The sequence below is a fragment of the Mustela erminea genome, chromosome 20 (genome assembly GCF_009829155.1).
Source record: "Mustela erminea isolate mMusErm1 chromosome 20, mMusErm1.Pri, whole genome shotgun sequence".
Classification (NCBI taxonomy): Eukaryota; Metazoa; Chordata; class Mammalia; order Carnivora; family Mustelidae; genus Mustela; species Mustela erminea.
In genome coordinates this window covers 10,639,508-10,657,788 of record NC_045633.1, presented here as the reverse complement: position 1 = coordinate 10,657,788, position 18,281 = coordinate 10,639,508, and the positions used below count along the sequence as shown (strand labels likewise).

The following is an 18,281-nucleotide window of genomic DNA, read 5'->3' as shown; positions in this document are numbered from 1 at the left end:
GGGCTCCCCACCCTGCCGCCTTTTATGCACTTGGTTGCCCAGTTCTTCTGTCATCTCGTATTTCTGTACGTGGCTTTGCATAGTTTGTTTTTGAACCTCAGTTCTCATCTCATTAGAAAGCCTGGGCAGCATACTGCCCGGCTGTGCACTTGGACATGGGGCTGGGTTAATAAAGCAGAGGCGTGGCTTCTCCCGGGGCTTGGCACCCAGCAGCTTGGGAGGATGGGGAGGACAATCCTTCCCCTGGGGCTGGTCTTTTCAAACCTGCCTGGAAGAGCAGGATCTCATTCTGCAAACTTGCCATGGCCTTCATTTACGAAGGGTACGCTGTCCTTTAGCAGTCAAGGAAATCCAGATGAGCGGTTGTGGTTTGGTTTCTGCGGGGGATGCGGGGGCAAATTAAAATTGCTTGTTTTGGCAAAATCGGGTATAATCCCTATAGCTGCGTTGAGGCGAAATCAGCTCCCACGTACCGTACCGTGACCTGTGCTAGAAAACCGTGAAGTGCAAAGGGGGCTGGACACTCATGGAGGGTGCCTGTGGGGTCCCTCTGTGGCAGCATTGTCTATTATTAAAGCCTGGGGCACTACTCAGATTCTCTGAGTAATTAGACCCAGTGGTATCAAGCGATGGTTTGTTTCCTGAGGTCGGTGAGGAAGGGCAGGTTAACGGGATGGAGAGGGCTCCAAGGTGGTCTGTGCAAACAGATTCCACCAGCCTACTTTGTCTGGTTATGAAGTCTGGCTTTGGCTTACCGCTGCCCCTACTCCTATCCTGCAGGCTGTTTCTTCCAACTCAGGTTTGCTTAGTAAACGTGGCAGCCATGCTGATAATTGCACGTGGCTGGATTCCATCATGGTGGAACGGGGTTACCCTTGCTTTCTGCTTGGAGAGTAGAGGTGCACAGAAATGGTTCTGATGCATTCAGCCATCCGTTTGACTATTTACCCAATTTCTGGTACATAGTAGCTAGGGCTTATGGGTACGTAAGGGATGTAACAATGTAGCTTACATTCTAGTTGGAGGATACAGACAGTAAGTAAATACATAGTATGCTAGGTACAAGTGACAGGGAAAGAAGAGGGATAGGGAATGCCTGTTGTGGAGGTAGTAGGAGGTTCTTGAAGTGTCTTCAGAGCAGTTGCATGAGGAGTGAACCCTGAAGGTATTTAGGGGGTGATTTTTTTTTCAGGCATAGAGAATAGTAAGTGCAAAGATCCTGAGGTAGATCATAGCATTTCCCTTGGGAAGCACTGGTTTAAGATCAGCGTAGAGCAACACATGAGGTCAGAACTGAGGGATATCCCTTTGAGCCCATTCCCTGTCAGAAAAAGATGAAGTCCAGAGATGGAGGGAACTAACAGTCCCAGGGTCCTATGGCTGCTGGTAGAACAGTTGTTCCGGATTCCTGGCTCCCATTGTCCTATTTAACAAAGGCTTGGAGGGGCCTCACTGTGACTGAGAACCTATCCCTTGACCTGGTTCAAGTACCACCTCCCCTAGCCATATGCTAAATAGCTTAAATTACCTCCCTAAACCTTCCCCTCATCTGTGAAAAGGGAACAATGAGAGCACTCGCCTTCAGGCTCTCAGTGAGGATGAGAGGAGATGCGGGTGGGCTTGGTGTGTGCTGTGTCATAGCTGTGCAGCAAGTGTTCGTTCCGGGTCCCAGGCTTTTCGGAGCTGAATGTGAATCCCCTGCTGATTTGTCATCTGCAAATGTGACACCTCTCCTTCCCAACGTGGCTGTCACCTGACCCGCATTTTGCATTGGTTTGGACTTCTCTTTGGGGGCTCTGTTTTCCCAGTGGAGACCTTTGGCAAGTGGGGCATCCAGGGACGTGCTTGGGTGTCCTCGTCTATAAAATGGAGTGGTGGCCATCACGGCTGGCTTTCCCGCGTGTTAGGAGGACCCAGCACAGTAGTCAGTATGCATGAGAAGTTGAAGGTGCTCACGGTGCCTGGGTGGCTTGGTGGGTTAAAGCCTCTGCCTTCAGCTCAGGTCATGATCTCAGGGTCCTGGGATCGAGCCCTGCACTGGGCTCTCTGCTTGGCGGGGAGCCTGCTTCCTCCTCTCTCTCTGCCTGCCTCTCTGCCTACTTGTGATCTCTGTCTGTCAAATAAATAGATGGAATCTTTAAAAAAAAAAAAAAAAAGAGTTGAAGGTGCTCTATGTGTGATGTACTGAAGAGAACATGGAGAAAGGAGGGTCCTACTCCCTGGCCCAAGCACGGGGCTTAGTGCTTCTAAATCTCAGCATTCTCACGTTAAAATGGCATACCCAGTGCCGCCTTGGGTTCTAAGAATCCAGTAAACAAGTCTAACCATTTAGCAGAGTGTACGGTGCACAAGAATCCCTGTCTATGACTTCTACTGTCTTCATGCCTTCCCTCTGCCAGAATGATCTCCCAGGGCACTTCCTGATTATTTGCATTTGATTCCATTCTATAGGGGAAGAAATTGGGACTCAAAGGGCTGAGACCATTTACCATGGCCAGAAAGGGATGGAGCCAGGGTTTGAACCTGCTGGTTTGCCTCCAGCCAGGAGAACCTTCCTCTGTCCTTCCCAATCTCGAATCTCACTCTGGATTCTTAATGCTTTGAGAGGATTGATCCATGAACTGGCAGAGGAAGGCCGGCTCCTCAGTGACTTGTCCTTGTGTGTCTTTGATGGGAGCCGAAGGGTCCAGCCTCGCCTTGGAGAAATCCACCCGGATTCGGCCCCAGCTGACCTCGTCCCTGGTGATCCCTGCTGGCACTCAAGTCAGATCCACTTCTCAGTTTATTTTTGGAGCCTCGTAGACATCTTGCATGGCTAAATCCTTGTCCCATGGGGCGCTGGCTAATTAGCCTTTGATTGTTCACAAACTCAGAGGCAGGAATGGGGGAAGAAGTGCTCCTTGATTTAATCACCCACATGAAATATAGGCGAGACTGTAGGTTTCTAGGAGTAGCTTGGCCAAGACCTGGTGATTAGAAGCAAAGGCAGTCAAGCAGCCACCAGCCCAGCCACTACCCTGTCCCCTGTCTTCACTTGGGGAGAAATGGATGTTGAACTGCTCTCCACTGGGGCCCCAGAGGTTACAGCCCAGTTCCCCATAAACCTGGTTTTTACTGTTGATTGGGGGGGAGGGTTCCCCTCAGGCAGGTTCTGGCCACCTCCTACCATAGCCAGCTTTCCAGGAAGTTCCTTCTGTTGTCACCAGGCCAGAAGACAGTTGGCGTCCTTTTAGATTGCACATAAAGTAGGACATTTCAAAACCAGGAGTTCCACTGTGTGCCTTTGGCAGGAAGAAAGGCCTCTTTTCTCCTGTTCTCTATTCTTTTCTCCCTTTTTCCTAACTCTATTAATAGGAGAAAGGGCTCTGAGGAAGATGAAACACTCCTGACTTACCATTTGTGTTCTGGTTCATTCATTCAGCAAATAATCTCAGCTCACTTGGGGCAAAAGCCAAAAAGTCCATACAGTGGCCTAGACTTGCACTAGGTGATATTGTGGGCCAGGTGATTCTTTGTGGGGCTGTCCAGTGCATCAGAGGATGTTTAGCAGTGTGCCTGTCCTCTCCCCATAAATGCCAGCACCCACCCCACCCCTGCCATGGCGAAAACCAAAAATGTCTCCAGACATGCAAGATTGCCATGAGAGAGAGAACTATTCCCATTGAAAACCACAGTTCTAGAAGGCTTTATATGATCTAGCCCCCATTCCTTCTCTGACCTAACCTCCTGCTTTTCATCTTTGACTTCTTGCATTCCTGCCTCTCTGCTCATCCTCACTGGCGAGGTGGGCCGCTCTGGGCATGCTCTCACCTCAGGGCCTTTGCACTGCAGGTCCCGCTCCCTGAAATGTTGTTTTGCCCCAGATATCCACACTGCTGCTCACTCCTCTATCAGGTGTCCGCTCACAATCCCACCCTCTCAATTCACAGCTGACCTTGACTGTCCTTCGAAAGAAGGCACCCGTCCCTCCCAACATCCTAACCCCCCTTTCTCCTGCTCTCTTCTACCCTATTGTGCACATTCTTTATGCACATTATTTTTTGTTTGTCTCCCTATATGAGGACAAGAGTTTTCTCTGCATTGTTCACAGATGGCCACCCCCCCCCCCTCCGCAAACCCTTGGATAACACTTCTTTGGGGACATATTTACCCAGTGCCTGCTGTATGCATGTGTCAGGCATTATCTTGTTACTGGAATATAATGGTGAACATGCCAGATGAGGTTTCTGCCCTGAAGGAGCTCAGAACTCTCGTAATTCAGACCTGACCTGGCTAGACTGGAGGATAAGTTTTGTCCCTGGTGCCAAGGGGAAGGAAGCTTGTAAAGGAGACAGGGCACTGCTGCAGGGCGGCAGGACGCAGGGCTGGATTTGGGGAGAAGCGCATTTCTTCCCGTCAGGTTAGCCCTGCTCTGTGTCCCCATGTGGCCATGCCCTGTACCCCTCAGGCCCCAGTGGCCCCTGGAAGCCTTAGCCGCCCAGCCTCCCGCTGGCCCCATTGGTATTCAGGCTGCCCCTCGCTCTGAATAAACATTTCCCTGCCGTCCTCCCTCCGGCACCGGCTTTTGCCTGTGGCATGAGAGTGTGAGAACGGCGATAAAAATAGTGTTTAGTTACCCGCACTCTGCTTATTTTATACTTTCGAGCAGTAAAACGTCTTTGGATGCATCAGGCCGGCTAGCAAGCCCCTCATTTGTCCCTTGCACGGAGCTGCCTTGAGACAGGCCCCGAGAGACCCTGTCCTCAGACCGGCATCTTCAGCCCTCCAAGTGGGGCCCAGCAACCAGGTTTTCCAGAAACCTTTCCTTCCTCCCCAATGCTCCCCGCCCCCCCAAGCTTTGTTGGTAACGCGTAAAGCCTAGGGCAGAAGCAGATTTCTCAGGCTGAGCTGAGCAGAAGGACGAGCCCCTGCAGGGAGAGCTTGCACTGATTCCGGGTGGTTGCTCTGCCTTTGGCCTTGAGGCTACAGTTGGGGATTCCTAATCATTGTCGCTTGAACGCTTCATCTCCGTTAATCTCCGCCACTAGGTAGGAGCTCCCTTGGCCCCATTTTGTGGATGAGGATAATGAGGTGCAGAGAGTTAGAGGAAGTAGCTCCAAATCCCGCAGTAGTGGGATCGATACCCGTTGCTCTCCAAGGCTGGGCTGGGAGCATGACCCCTGGCGCCCTCTCCCCTCGTGGCCACCTGGATGCGCTTCCTCTTGTCCCCAGGGCTGTGCGCCTGCAGCCCCTTTGGGATGGCCTTTCTGAACAGCAAACAGTGGTCATGTACGTTGACTCTTAAGAGGGAGATCCCCACACACACACACTTGTAATCTTTAAGTAAGAGCCCTCAGGCCTCTGGTTTGGGAGTAAGTACATAGCTTTTTGCCTCCGAAGTGTCACATTATTTAATTGGTACAACCATGCTAGGGGAACTACAGTGGCTTTGCTAAGTGGTGGCTGCTTTAGGGAAATGCTTGCAGGTCGGTGAAAGGAAAGACTCAGTACCACTTGTTGGGCGTTAAACAGGGTTCTGGGATCATCAACGGTTATTTTTATTTTTATTTTTTTTTAAAGATTTTATTTATTTATTTATTTGACAGAGAGAAATTGCAAGTAGATGGAGAGGCAGGCAGAGAGAGACAGAGGGAAGCAGGCTCCCCACTGAGCAGAGAGCCCGATGCGGGACTCGATCCCAGCACCCTGAGATCATGACCTGAGCTGAAGGCAGTGGCTTAACCCACTGAGCCACCCAGGCGCCCCTCAACGGTTATTAAATACAGGGATGGCAGGGTACCCTGTGCTGCTGATTGCCCACCCCTCTGCCCTCCTGTCTTCCTAGGATCTCTGCACATCAGCTCCTGTAGTAAGTAGGCAGTCAGCTTCCAGTGGCCCAGCACACAGCTCTGGGAAAAGGCTGCTGCCAAGCCCAGGGCTCTTGAGGAGGGCAGGGGTGAGGGGCTGAGGGACGTTTCTACTCTCTTTGCTGCAGATCTGAATTTTGGCCCCACAATGCTCCCATGTCTTTGGGAACCCGACCCCGTGTAGAGCTCCATTGCACGGAGCCCACAGTATGGTAAGTACCAGAGTCTGGTTCCTGCCCCACCCCTCTGTCACGTGGCCTACTCCGTGCTTGGGGCTGAGATCAACTGTGGGAGCAGCCCAGCCTTACCCAGTGGGACTAGGTAGGGCAGAGAGAGAAGCCGGGAAGCATCTCCTTATTCCAACCTGCCTCACTTTGTACAGGAAAGGGTTTCAGAAAAATGGTGGCCCCATGGAGATGACATCAATGCAGAGGTGCGTTTTATCATTTGCATGGGAATCTGACTTTTCTCTGCTTGCTTCCCCATTGCTATTCTGGTGGCACAGTCTCTTACCAAAGTGGTTTTAAACTTCTTCATCGGCAGTCTGTTCAGGTGACGCTCAGTAAGTAAACACTTGATAGGATCAGGGTGGCAGACCAGCCAGCTCCTCTGATTCCAGAAGCCTTTCTGCAGAACCTTGTTGCCGGTCATTTCAGATCCACTCAATAGATACAGAGACAGAACAAATATCTGGGACATGGACCACAGCTAATGGTACCAAAAAAGGAGGAATGACCAAGAGTCTTTTTGGCAAAATGAGGAATCCCATGTGTGACACAAGAGTCGAGTAACTCATTATGTTTCCCTCTTTGCATTGCCTGCCAGGAAGCTCAGAGATTGGTTCTACATCTCACAAGTGCCCAGGACATATGGTAATTTTCTGGATGTTCATCATGTTCCTGATAGCAAATTAAATTTCATATAGGATCTTTTGTCTTGATGCCCTTCCTTACTGCCCTCTATCTCCTGTGTTTTGTCTCTTTCAGTCATTGGACTGTGGGTTTTGCTTAAGGTTTTTTGTAATGTGGAAGACAGAGGTAAATAACTATGGAGCTACAAAACACAATTTCCAGCTATATCGGTGTTTGTATATGTCTTTTACTCAAGCATCTTTCAGCATAGCACCCCTTTTCAGTGTACCCCCAAAATATGAAGCATATTTTCAGTTTTAAAGCTTTAGGAAAACACAGCTTGATGGACTCACAGGGTTCCTGCCCTTGGAGTGTGTCAGGACTGTGCAAAATCAAGTTGGGCACATTCCAGCCCAGCCAAACCCACATCCCTTTGTTGGCCATGGCTTGGAAGGCCAGTACCTGTGCCCTTCTTGGCTGGGCCACTAGTAGGCTGGTGGGCAGGCTGTTTCCTTTCCCTAGGCCTCAGTTACCACATCTGTATAATGGGAAATGATCATCTCTTGCCTGCCAACCTCAGAGGCCCTGTGGCTTCTCCGATGCTGCTCATCAAATTCAAGTCCTATTTTAAAAACAAGTCATTTTTCAGATGACCTGAAGGCGATGGGAGCTTGGTGGCGGAGCTAAGGGTGTTGACCAATACAGGACATTGTTAGCACCTATCCCTGGTCACGCCACAAATAGGATCATTCACTGTATCAGTGATTTTTGTCTTGATTAAGAGAAGCCTCTGAAGTCAGATGAGGGGGTTGTGAATTTCGGCTCTGTCATTCACTGGTTGTGGACCTTTGACCTTGGTCTTAGTTTCTTTGTATAATGGAGATAATTATGTTAAACCCGATTAATATTGCCTCTGGCATAGAGCAGGTGCAGTTCATCCAGGGACGTTGACAGGTGCATGCTTTGTGGCAAGCTTTGGGGGCTCTTCATTTGGTGGATGGGACTTTTGAGGCACCCCAAGTACAGTAGGCATTTCTGGACATGAATCACTGTACCTCCATGCAGTCGAGGGACCCTGCTCTATGAGGCATCTCTTTCCACTTTGTACTTGGCCTTCATGGTCATGGCGATCCCCAGAAGCCCCGCGCTCAGTGCCAGATGCTGGGACTGGGGCCCGGCCCTTCTTGGAAATGAAATTGAACCATAATGAGAAACAAGATGGACCTTCCTCTGCCTTCCTAGTGTTGGAACTTTAAAACTTAAAATCAGTCCAGATAGACATTTTTATTTTCACTTAGGAGGTTGTTAACCATTATGGAAAGTTTGACACTAGCCCTGACTTACCTTGGATGAAATTTTCAAGACGTGGCTCTCAGCTCCTAAATTGGATGAGTTCCTTTTGCTAAACTCCCAAGTCTTTTTTTTTTTCTTTTTTTCCTTCAGTTGGGGGAAAAAATAACAGAGCTCACAGTCCACTTTAATTGCCAACAAGGTTCTATATCCTAAGTAGGGCAACAGAGAAGTGGGAAGGGCCAGAAAGAGGTGGAGAAATCGAAATCTATTGTAACACTATTTTGGGGATGAGGTAGATGAGTTTCCTTAACACTGAAAACCTTGGGGATTTCATTTTCCCCAAGCCCAATTTTTATTCTCTGCAAGAAGTCATCATCATGTGCCTTTCCTGCTTCTTAGAGAGAGGTTGCCCCAGAGACAGGGTGTGTGTGGGGGGTGATGAAACAGCTCTCCAAGTTGCTTCTGCATCACTCTGGATCTTTGGGGGGGGGGGGTTACACAGCGAGTCAAATATCTGTAGCTACAGAACTGAAACTTCTAAAAAAATGTTCTGAACAGGAGTAATTTGCATTCCCAACTGTCACAGTGATGATGTTGGGTCTTGGATTTAGAATACAATCATAACTTTTTAAGGTTCCCATACCTAGGGAACCCAGAGAGCGATCAACCTAACATTGGGAAAACATATCAGTCAAACTGATTTTTGGAAATGACAGAGATTTGCAAAATTAGGGAGTCAAGTCACACACACGCTGGGGAAACAAAGACGCTGGGTTTAGAGTTAGTTGTCACATGTCGTGGAATAGAGTATGAAAATGGCAGAAGATAATTGAGGGGTGTTACATCAAAATCCTAGAGAAAGGGAAGAGTAAGACAACAGGGAAAGGAAGAAGGGCTGGCACAAAGGGTGAGGGTGTAGGGAAGTGGTCTTGAGCAGGAGATGGCAGTTTGTAGCACACAGGCCAAACCTGGCCCTCTACTTGTTTTTGTAAATAAAGTTTTGTTGGAACACAGCCACGCCCACTTGTTAACATGCAGTTTATGACTGCTCTCACTCTGCACTGGAAGAATTGAACAGTTATGACAAAGACTACATGACCTGCAAAGCCTAAAATATTTATTAGTTGGCCCTTCGTAGAAATCGGTTTTGTTGTTGTTGTTATTCCCTGCTGTGGATTATCATGTATGATCCCTAATAGGGGCGCAGGATCCCTACCTCACCACTTGTCAACTAAGTGACCTTAGATAGTAACTTCATGTCTCTGAGGCTGTTTGTCTGTAAGATCCTCATTGGATCACTAGGGCAATTACACAAAGTACCCCAAAACTTAGCCATATAAAGCAGTAAGCGGTTTTGTTTATTATTGCTTGCAGGCCTTTGGGTCAGTTAGAGGTTCTGTGGTCTCAGCGGTGGCTCCTCTGATCTTGGCTGGCTCTTCTGTGTGGGGCTCCGTTTGCTGTAGCCTGCCATGGGATCGGCTCACCTGGGATGTGTGGACTCCTCTTGCGTGTTCTCTCATCCCCCAGGAGATGAGCCTGGGCTTGTCCACATGGTGGTAACAAGGTTCCGAGAAAAAGAGAACGCACACGTGCAAGGCTCCTTGAAGCCAACCTTAAACTGAAGCAGGATCATTTCCATCACGTCTCTCGACCAAAGCAAGTTCTTAAGTCCCGCCATATTCCAAGTGTGGGGAAATAGACCTCACCTCTCTGGGAGGAGATGCGAAGTCACACTGCCAAGGTCATGGGTACCACAGACCATTGCTTGGTATATCCTGTATATTCAGTCTACTGTACTCAGAATAAACCGAGCTCCAGTAGGAAAGAATCACCCATAATACTTGACACACAGGCGGCGCATAAATCCACACTGGTACACGAGCGAGGCTTCTTTTTCCTCTGAGGCTTTTGCTGGCGATTGGTTTATCTTGTGGCCTCCCTGCTCGGGCAGGGCACCATTCTTCTGTCAGGGAAGGACAGCTAACCGTTACAGGTCCCCTGTGGAAAGAAGTGTGCTTAATATAGTACATGGCACATATTAAGCTCACCGTTGGTCTTTGTAACTAAGGGGTTGATAAAAGTAAGCTCTTTTTTATTATTTCCACTCGCAGGCAGAAGGACCTGTCTCTGCATTCCAGACAGACTTGGGGGTTGTATCCCTATTTTTTTCTTGAGAGATTGTGTTTCTTTCTTTCCATCTCTCCGTTTCCCCTGTTGCACCCCCCCCCATTCATCTTTCTCTCTGCCCCTTACCCTTCCCCACTTCCTTGTTTGACTTCTCTCTTGGGAACATTTAGCACAGATTCCAGGGTCCGGCACAGTGGGCCTCTAATGCAAAGTGACATCTGCCCGAAGTCTAGGGCCCTGGGACTGTCCCCAGCAGCAGGCTCTTGGCTGTAGAAGCCTCGAGCGGAATCCTCAGAACGGCTAAATTGCAATCTGACAATGTAGATCAGGAAGGGTCACTGTGCAGAGTGCCTGCCTGACTGAGGTGGGGAGACAGAGCCCTCGCAGTGCCCGCCGCAAGGACTGGACGGGTGTTGTACGGTGGAGAGTTGCCTTCTGTGAGCCCAGACTCTTTCTGAGCTTGTGATGAAGTGGTCACAGTCCCTGGGGGTGGAACAGGTCATTTCTGGAAGCATCTGTTCACAGCCAGCACACTTTACTGGGCTTTTGCCCACTCAGAAATACTGGATGAGGCATTTTCTGAGCTACCTTCCATGGGGTTAAATCTAGCTTTGGGTTTAAAAGGAGTGAAATGATGGCCTAAGGTATGTGGTGGAATATCTGTATTAATCTAAAACCAGATCTAAGTCAGACCTGGATTGGGATTTCAGTTCTGCCATTTATTAGCTGGGTGTACATTGCTTCTGTGTACAGTTGTCCAGGATGTACACTGCACAAAGGCGTAAGTAGGAGTGAAAATTCAGCTAGCGCTCTAATCATCAAGACAGGCACCTAAACTCTGGATGGCAATTGCCTGGAGTAAGAGGCAATTCTTTTTGTAATTCTCACAAAGTGAAGAGTGGCCTGATCTGGGCGACATTGAGAAGGTTTAGCCTCTTTGAACCTCAGTTATCTCACTTACAAAACCAGAGATAAAGAGAGTACCAGAATCGTAAGTTTGTTTATAACACAAAGTATTTGTAGAACGCTTAGAATAGTGTATATAGTATAAAGGTCCAATAAACGATTACACAATGGCCTGGGCTCATATTCCACCATGCCAATTCCTGGCTGTAAAACCTTGGGCAACTTAAACCTTCTTTGACTCAGTTTATTCATTTTTTTTAAGAAATTGAGACGGTGGGGCACCTGGGTGGTTCAGTGGGTTAAACCTCTGCCTTCAGCTCAGGTCATGATCTCAGGGTCCTGGGATCAAGCCCCGCATTGGGCTCTCTGCTCAGTGGGGAGTCTGCTTCCCCTCCCCCCACATGCCTCTCTGCCTACTTGTGATCTCTCTCTGTCAAATAAATAAACAAAATCTTAAAAAAAATTGGGACAACAGTGTTGATCATACCTTCCCATGGAATCATTGTGAGGATCAAATGAGTTAATGCATGTAAGGTGCTGATTTAGCACATGAGTATTATCCTTTATCTAAGCCAGTTTTTTTAAGGGGGGAGGGGCAAAGGGAGAGAGGAGAGAGAATCTTAAGCAGGCTCCACACCCAGCATAGAGCTGGATGTGAGACTCAGTCTCAGGACCCTGAGATCATGACCTGAGCTGAAACCAGGAGTCAAACACCTCACCCACCAAGTCTCCCAGGCACCCCTATCTAAGCCAGCTATAGTGCTGGGTTGGCCAAGGATCCACGTAGGTGACAAGTCCCATCTGGGCGGGAGAATCTGCCATGAAAAAGCCCGTGGATGCCCGAGGGTGGGTGGTTTGGGAAGGCAAGGGAGAGCAGCTGTCCCAGGCTCATGGGCATTTGCACTGCTTGACCAAGATCCCCAAGAGATTCTCTGACTTGATTCATTTTCTCTAAGTCCGTATCTGCCGTCCTCCTTTGTCACGATCTAGCCAGCACCTCCCTACCTTCCCACCCACTACCGGCCACCATCAACCCACTCACCGGCCACCCGTTCAAGGAAGTGTGGTGGTGAGGGCGTTTGATTTATGGGCTGAAACCATTCTGGCTCCAGTCCCCAGTCCCCCCAGTTGCTAGCTGTGTGACCTTGGGCAAGTTTCTTAGCCATTTTAAACCTCAGGTTCTTCATCTGTAAAATGGGACTAATAAGAGATCTAGGTCATAGGGTGATGATGAGGGTTAGGAGAGATGATGCCAGTTAAGTGTTTCGCACACATGGGGGCATACGTGCTCAGCTCCAGAGATTAGCTGCTGCTGCTGCTGCTGGTGATGGCATAATCCGTCTGTGTGTACACACACACGTGTGCCTACACACACACACGTACACACATGCCAGGTTTGGGGCTAGACCCTTGGGGCTTACAAACCTGAATAAATTCTTCTCCAAAGGGCATGTTTGGGTGGAGGCGATACCCACGCTACCAAGTAAGCCTAGTAGCAGTGTGGAAAGTTCTGTCGTGAACCTAGGAGCAGAGCTCTGTAGGAAGAGGGGAGGAAGAACACAGCCGTGAAACAGGAGGTGGAAAGCAGGAGCCCCGTGAACGCTGCTTGCAGGCGAGCGGCAGGGCTGCCGAGGCGGCGGCAGCAGGTGAACTTGCAGGCATTCCCATGGTATTTGCAGCCAGGCCTCTGTGCTCCTTCTCGGTTCCAGGCAGGGGCGCACCACTGCCCATTCAGCAGGTGGGCACCTCCTACTCTGAGCCTATCGGATGACAGGGTCAGAAAGTACCAGAGCCCCAGATCTGGTGGGAAATGCCAGAGTCATTAATCCTGCCACTGAGTCACCAGAAGATTGCCGCCAGGGACCTCCTGACAGCAGATGAGAAGCAGCCCCCCACCCCCGCCCCTGCCCACTGTGGGTACCTAAGGCTTCTGGGGAGCTTCCAATTAATAAGCTCTAGCCCGGTACTTGAGACTCATTAGAATTGTGATTTAGGCCCATTTACTGGTGTGAGATCACAATGGGGTGCTGGGTGATTATGGTCACCCAAGCTTGCAGCCAAAGACCATTAAATACGTGCCTGTCACTTCCTGTCTCGCTTGTGCCTGTCCCCAGCCCATCCTGGGCATCGCTTCAGCGAGAAGGCGAGAGGCTGGAGCCATGCCAGGGTGGTGGGTTCTGATCATCCTGGCTTGGTGAGGGTTGTCTCCACCCTGTGCCGTCCTCTCCTCTCTCTGCCATGTCGTGTCACAGCAGGCGGTGAGCACTAGGGCCCCTCCTGTCCCAGCCCCAGGGACCTTTCTGAAACATCACGCTGATCATGACATACTCCTTGCTCAGAAAACCTGCAGTGGCTTCCCAGGGCACTTAGAATGAGTGCACTTTTCCTCACCAGGGACAGCAAGGCCCGTCGCCATCAGACCCCTGTCTCCCTGTGTGGTCACACCTCAGACCCTATGACACCGCCCACACAGCCCCAGCTCACTTCGGCCTTGTGGCTAGTACCGTTCCTCCTGCCTGGTGCTGCTTGCTCCACATCTTGTGTCAGTGCCTTCTTGTCACCCGGCCACAGCCTGAATGTCACTGCCTAGAGCCGTCTTCCCTGACCCCCATCCGAAAGGCCATCTACCACCTCTCTCCTGCCTCACGCTTCTCTAAAGGTCTCAGCCCCACATCATGGCGTATTTACAGCTGTGGGGGCTCTGTTTCCACTTTGCCTGGAGAAAGCAAGTTCCATGGAGCTCCTTAGTTCGCCGCCTTGCACCTAGAATAATGGGTGTCGTGTAGAAGGTGCTTGAGTATTGGTGAGATGAATGAAGAAGAAAGAGTAGTAACAGACAGAACCATAATAATGACAAATAGTAATTGTCACCTTTCTCTGAGTGTGGGCTGTGCGCCTGTCACTATGCCAGGAACTTTAGCTACATTTTCTTTTTTGATCTTCACCAAAAGCCTGTTGAGGCAGGTGCTAGTTCTTCCTATCTTATGGAGATAGAAACTGAGGCTTACGGATGCTAGAAGTAACTTGTCCAGGGTCACCCGGCTAGTAAGGTGTAATGCTGTGCTCAGTTCAGGTCTCCTACCTCCTCTGGTGGAACAGTGAAGACCAGGGGTCATTCCCTCTGCTCCCGGAGGCGGTGGGGTGGGGGGTGGTTCTTGCTGTCGACAGAATTGCAGCGATATCCTACAGGAAAGTGGGAAGTTGGTGAGACCCTGTCTGAGACTCATAGTTCGTTGTTCTCAAATGGAAATATTGACGGAAAAATTAGTGTCCACCAATAGCAGTTTGAGACCACGTATCCACGGGTGCTGGTATTGGGGCCGGGTGTCTGATGCAAGACACAGGAAGGATCCAGAAACAAGCCAGATAATGACCAGAATTTTCTGGCTACGTTTCGTCACGAACATAGGCTGTGATTGCTTTGCACATCCCAAGTAGCAAAGCATTTTGAGCCATTTGTATATTTTCAAATTGGAGCTGGTTCTTTTTTTTTTTTTCCAAAGGCAAAATTTGAAATAAATTCCACTTAATACTTACTGCTGAATAGCAAGGACACCGATATGGGCTTTCAAAGGCTCTCGAATGTCAAGAGAGAATCTGGCTGGCACGATAAACCAGGAGAGTGAGTGTGTGTGTGTGTGTGTGTGTGTGTGTGTGTGTGTATGCATATGGCCTGGACCACGCTGTACTTGGCATCTTTCTTGACACTCTGCACACTTCTTCTCTGATGCGATGGGACGGCCCAGCCAGTTTCCCTCTGTGTCTTTCTGAGTCACTGTGACCGCCACCAGCCTTTGGAGTTTCAGCTCCTGACAGATATTAAAGAACGACTCACTTATTACAGCTAAACAGAAAAGCATATGGAAAAGGCAAACTGTATTAACATCTGCCGCCTGGGCTCCATCTGCTCCCGTTGGCTTGGCTTTGCCTCCAGACGTTGCCAGCCTGTCAGTTTTCCAGGGCCAGTTCCCTCCTTCCTTCCAAGAGAGGACACTTTGTGCCCGTTCATTCTGATCCACTCAGGCAGGACCAGGCACTTGGGAAGTGTTGGAGAAATGGAGAGAAATGCACGAAACGCGGGGAATTTGGAGGTGGTGGGCTCTGGAGTTCAAGCTCTGGCTCCGCTGCTTCCTGGCTGTGTGGCCTAGGGCAGGTGGCTTAGCCTTTCTGTGCCTCAGTTTCCTTGTCTTGGGAAATGTTGAGGTCACGATGGCAGTAACTACCTCTTAGGGTCCGTGGGAGAGTGAAATGTTCAAATGCAGGTAAAATGTGGAAATCCCTGGCAACAGTGGCCGCAGCGCGTGTGCAGTAGATACTGATTCTTGTTTTCCTAAAGAACATTCCCCACCGCCCCCACCTGGCCTGTGTTACTCATTTTGTATTCTCCAGCCTTGCACCTTGAAGTTAAAATGACTCATTGGGCGCCATGTACGGCAAGGTTTTCCAGCCTTCTGCAAGTCCCCACACTTACATCCTTGAAGACCCAGCCCCTTCTCCCCCATGCCAGCGACTGTACCAAGATGGAAGCTCTCATGGTGTATCATCCCGTGATGGGACGGGGGACCGGGCCCTTCCCGGAACCGGGCAGCTGGCCTTGTCCGCCTTTTGCCTGCAGCCTCCTCCTCCCACCTGAGCTGATTTTTGCCTCCAGCTAGCAAGACAAACCAAATGTTGTTATTTTAGTATCTGGTAGCCTGTCGGAAATAATTTCTAAAAATGTTTTCCCCCTCTCTCCCTGCCTGGCTCCCCGAAGCAGCCACATCTGTGAAGCAATTAGGACAGCCAGCTGGCAGCCCCCGGCCACTGGGGAACGGGCAGCCATGCACTGGGGTCAGGTGCTGCTTACTGGCTGGGACATAGGGGGATGGCGAGGGTCTTAGGTAAGTCGGTGTACCTCCTGTGCCTCAGTTTCCCCATCTTTGCAATGGGAATGCTGACAGTGTTCGCCCCCAAGGGCTGCCGTGAGGTTACCTGATTTAGTCCCTGCAAGGTGCCTTGAACAGTTCTGGCGTACAAAGCAGGGAATGGAAGGCGAAGTCACATGGAGAGCTCGGGGCGTGAAAGCAGCCCTATCGGGAAGGACGGGTAAGCATAGCCCGTCCTGGGTCTCCTGACCACCCCTCAGACTAGGAGGATGGGTAGGGGCATCACTGCTTTTTCTTGCTCTGTAATGCCAGGCATGGCCTGAGATTTCTGGGATCCTAGAGCATCCAGTGATAAGGAACCAGAGGGGTGGGCTAGATCTGTGTTTTTCCAGGAGGGCTGTGTGGCCTACTGTGGCACCCAAGATGATTTAGGGGCACTCCACAGACATTAAATAACCTTGAACTCCCCAGGAGAATGTGAGTGCCTCGTTATGCCCCTCAGTCTCTGATTACACCAAGGAGAATGTCTCAGCTTGGTGCTCCTGCATCTTTAACGCCTAACCACCCCTCTTCCTTTGTAACACAGGCAGCTGCCCTGGGCTCCTCGCCTTAGGCAGGCAGCTTGATCTAGCTGGGCTGCAATAACATCACGTTTTTTTCTTTGTGTCCAGATTTTAGATCCCACGGCAGTCAACCTTTTCTCACATTATAAGTGTATACATTTAAGTGGTGGCCAATTAAAATTAAGTAAATGGCAAAATGGCAGAAGCATTAGAAAGTATTATCCTACCCCAGCATACCCAGTGTGAGGATGATGAACAGGGTCCAGAGGGTTCGTGGCAGAGTCAATACCGGGGGTAGGACCGAAGGCTGTGGCTCCCATGCCTGCCTCCCGTTCCGTTCCTTCCGCCGCTGTTCCACTGAGCGCTACGGGCTGGTGATGGGCGGTGCTTCCTTTCCTCTGGTGTCTGGGCCTGGCCGACCTGGTTCGGGTCACATTTCTGGCTACACATTGGAATCACTGGGGGAGCTTCGAAAAATCCCAGTTCCCAGGCCCCAGCCCAGAGGACCTCCATGGTTGCAACCAGGCATCAGTATTTTTAAACCTCCGAGTGATTCAAACAGGCAAGCAGAGTTGAGAACCTGTAGGTCAAAAGCTGCTGCCCATTCTCAGTGCATCAGGTCATCGGAGGAAAGAAGAATCAAGAGAAGCAGAAACAAAGGGGAGAGGAGGAGGGGCAGAAAGGCTAATAAAATACTGTGCCAAACCAGCAAATCTCAAAGGGGATATTTAGAGCGTGGTGCCATTTTGTCAACCTTATAAACACACAAAGCAATACTATATATTGTCTGTGGACACATACATATTTACTAGAGATATAAATGCATGGCTGTGAAGGATAGAAGTGACCTCTGGGTTGTTGAGAAATGGGAGTTGAGCGGTAGGAAGTACGTCAACCATATCTATAAAGTTTTATTTCTTTGAAGAATTGAATCAAGCATGGCAAAATTGTTACCGGGGGGTGTTCTATTATTATTCTGTATTTTCGACATGTTTTGAAATATGTCATAAGTCAGAGGGATCTTAGTTTTTCTATTTGTTTGATAAGCATTGGTATTAGGAAGGTATTTAGATCCATTTTAGAAAACAATAAAAAAACCAGTAAATTTTACTGCCTGAATTCTTCAGAACAACTTTATAAATGTCACACGCCACAGGCAGCTTTTTGATCACAGAATGATGTGGGACAATGCGATGAGAGGGAGATAAGAGGCAGGTGGACAGAGGGACAGCAAGAGGACAGAAACCCAGGGGGTGGAGATAAGCTGACCCCTGGAGTCTGAATGAAGCCAAGGTACCCAATAATACGCGAGGCTCTGCCCAGCAAAGGTGGGGTGTGATCTTCCAAGACTTGCAGGGCCCCCTTAGTAACTGTCTAGTAGCCACAGGCACATAGAAATTTGGCCTCAAGTGATGATTAACATATAAAAGGGGAAGTTGAGGAGGCCCAGCCTGACCCTCTTGATCTTCTTCGTCTGTCCTACCAGAACAATCAGTAGCCTGGAGATGGATGGAACTGGACAGTCTCATGAAACTGACCCGCTCAGTCTGTTCTCCGCAGAGAGCGAGCGAGCCCAAGGTGGATCTAAAATTTCAGGCTTCAATGCCCCTCGAGAAACTGCTAGCCCCCTTTTCTTAGGTCTTGTACTCCTAACCAGAGGCAGCTCAGTGCCAGTCTGTGGCTTGAGGGGGCTGTTATGGGTGGGGAGCAGGTATGAGCTTGAGTTCAGAGTCAGGCACCGTGGTTTAAATCCCCAGTCTCTGTGGTCTTGAGCAAGTGTCTTGACCTCTCTGAGCTTCAGTTTACTCATCTGTCAGAAGGGGTATCCTA

At 49.7% G+C, this 18,281-nt stretch overlaps 1 protein-coding gene across 2 annotated transcripts in view; it reads left to right on the top strand.

Moving 5' to 3' along the window:
- XYLT1 (xylosyltransferase 1) overlaps positions 1–18,281 on the top strand; it is a 292,830-nt gene that overhangs the window by 135,024 nt on the left and 139,525 nt on the right. Inside the window, exon 1 of one of the 2 annotated variants that reach the window (XM_032327699.1) lies at positions 5,975–6,058. The exons of the other annotated variant lie outside the window; for it this stretch is intronic. Coding sequence (XP_032183590.1) covers positions 6,056–6,058 — 3 coding nt within the window. The 5' untranslated portion in view covers positions 5,975–6,055. Of the gene's footprint in view, positions 1–5,974; positions 6,059–18,281 lie in introns of those variants that run through there. 2 annotated transcript variants of the gene reach the window in all.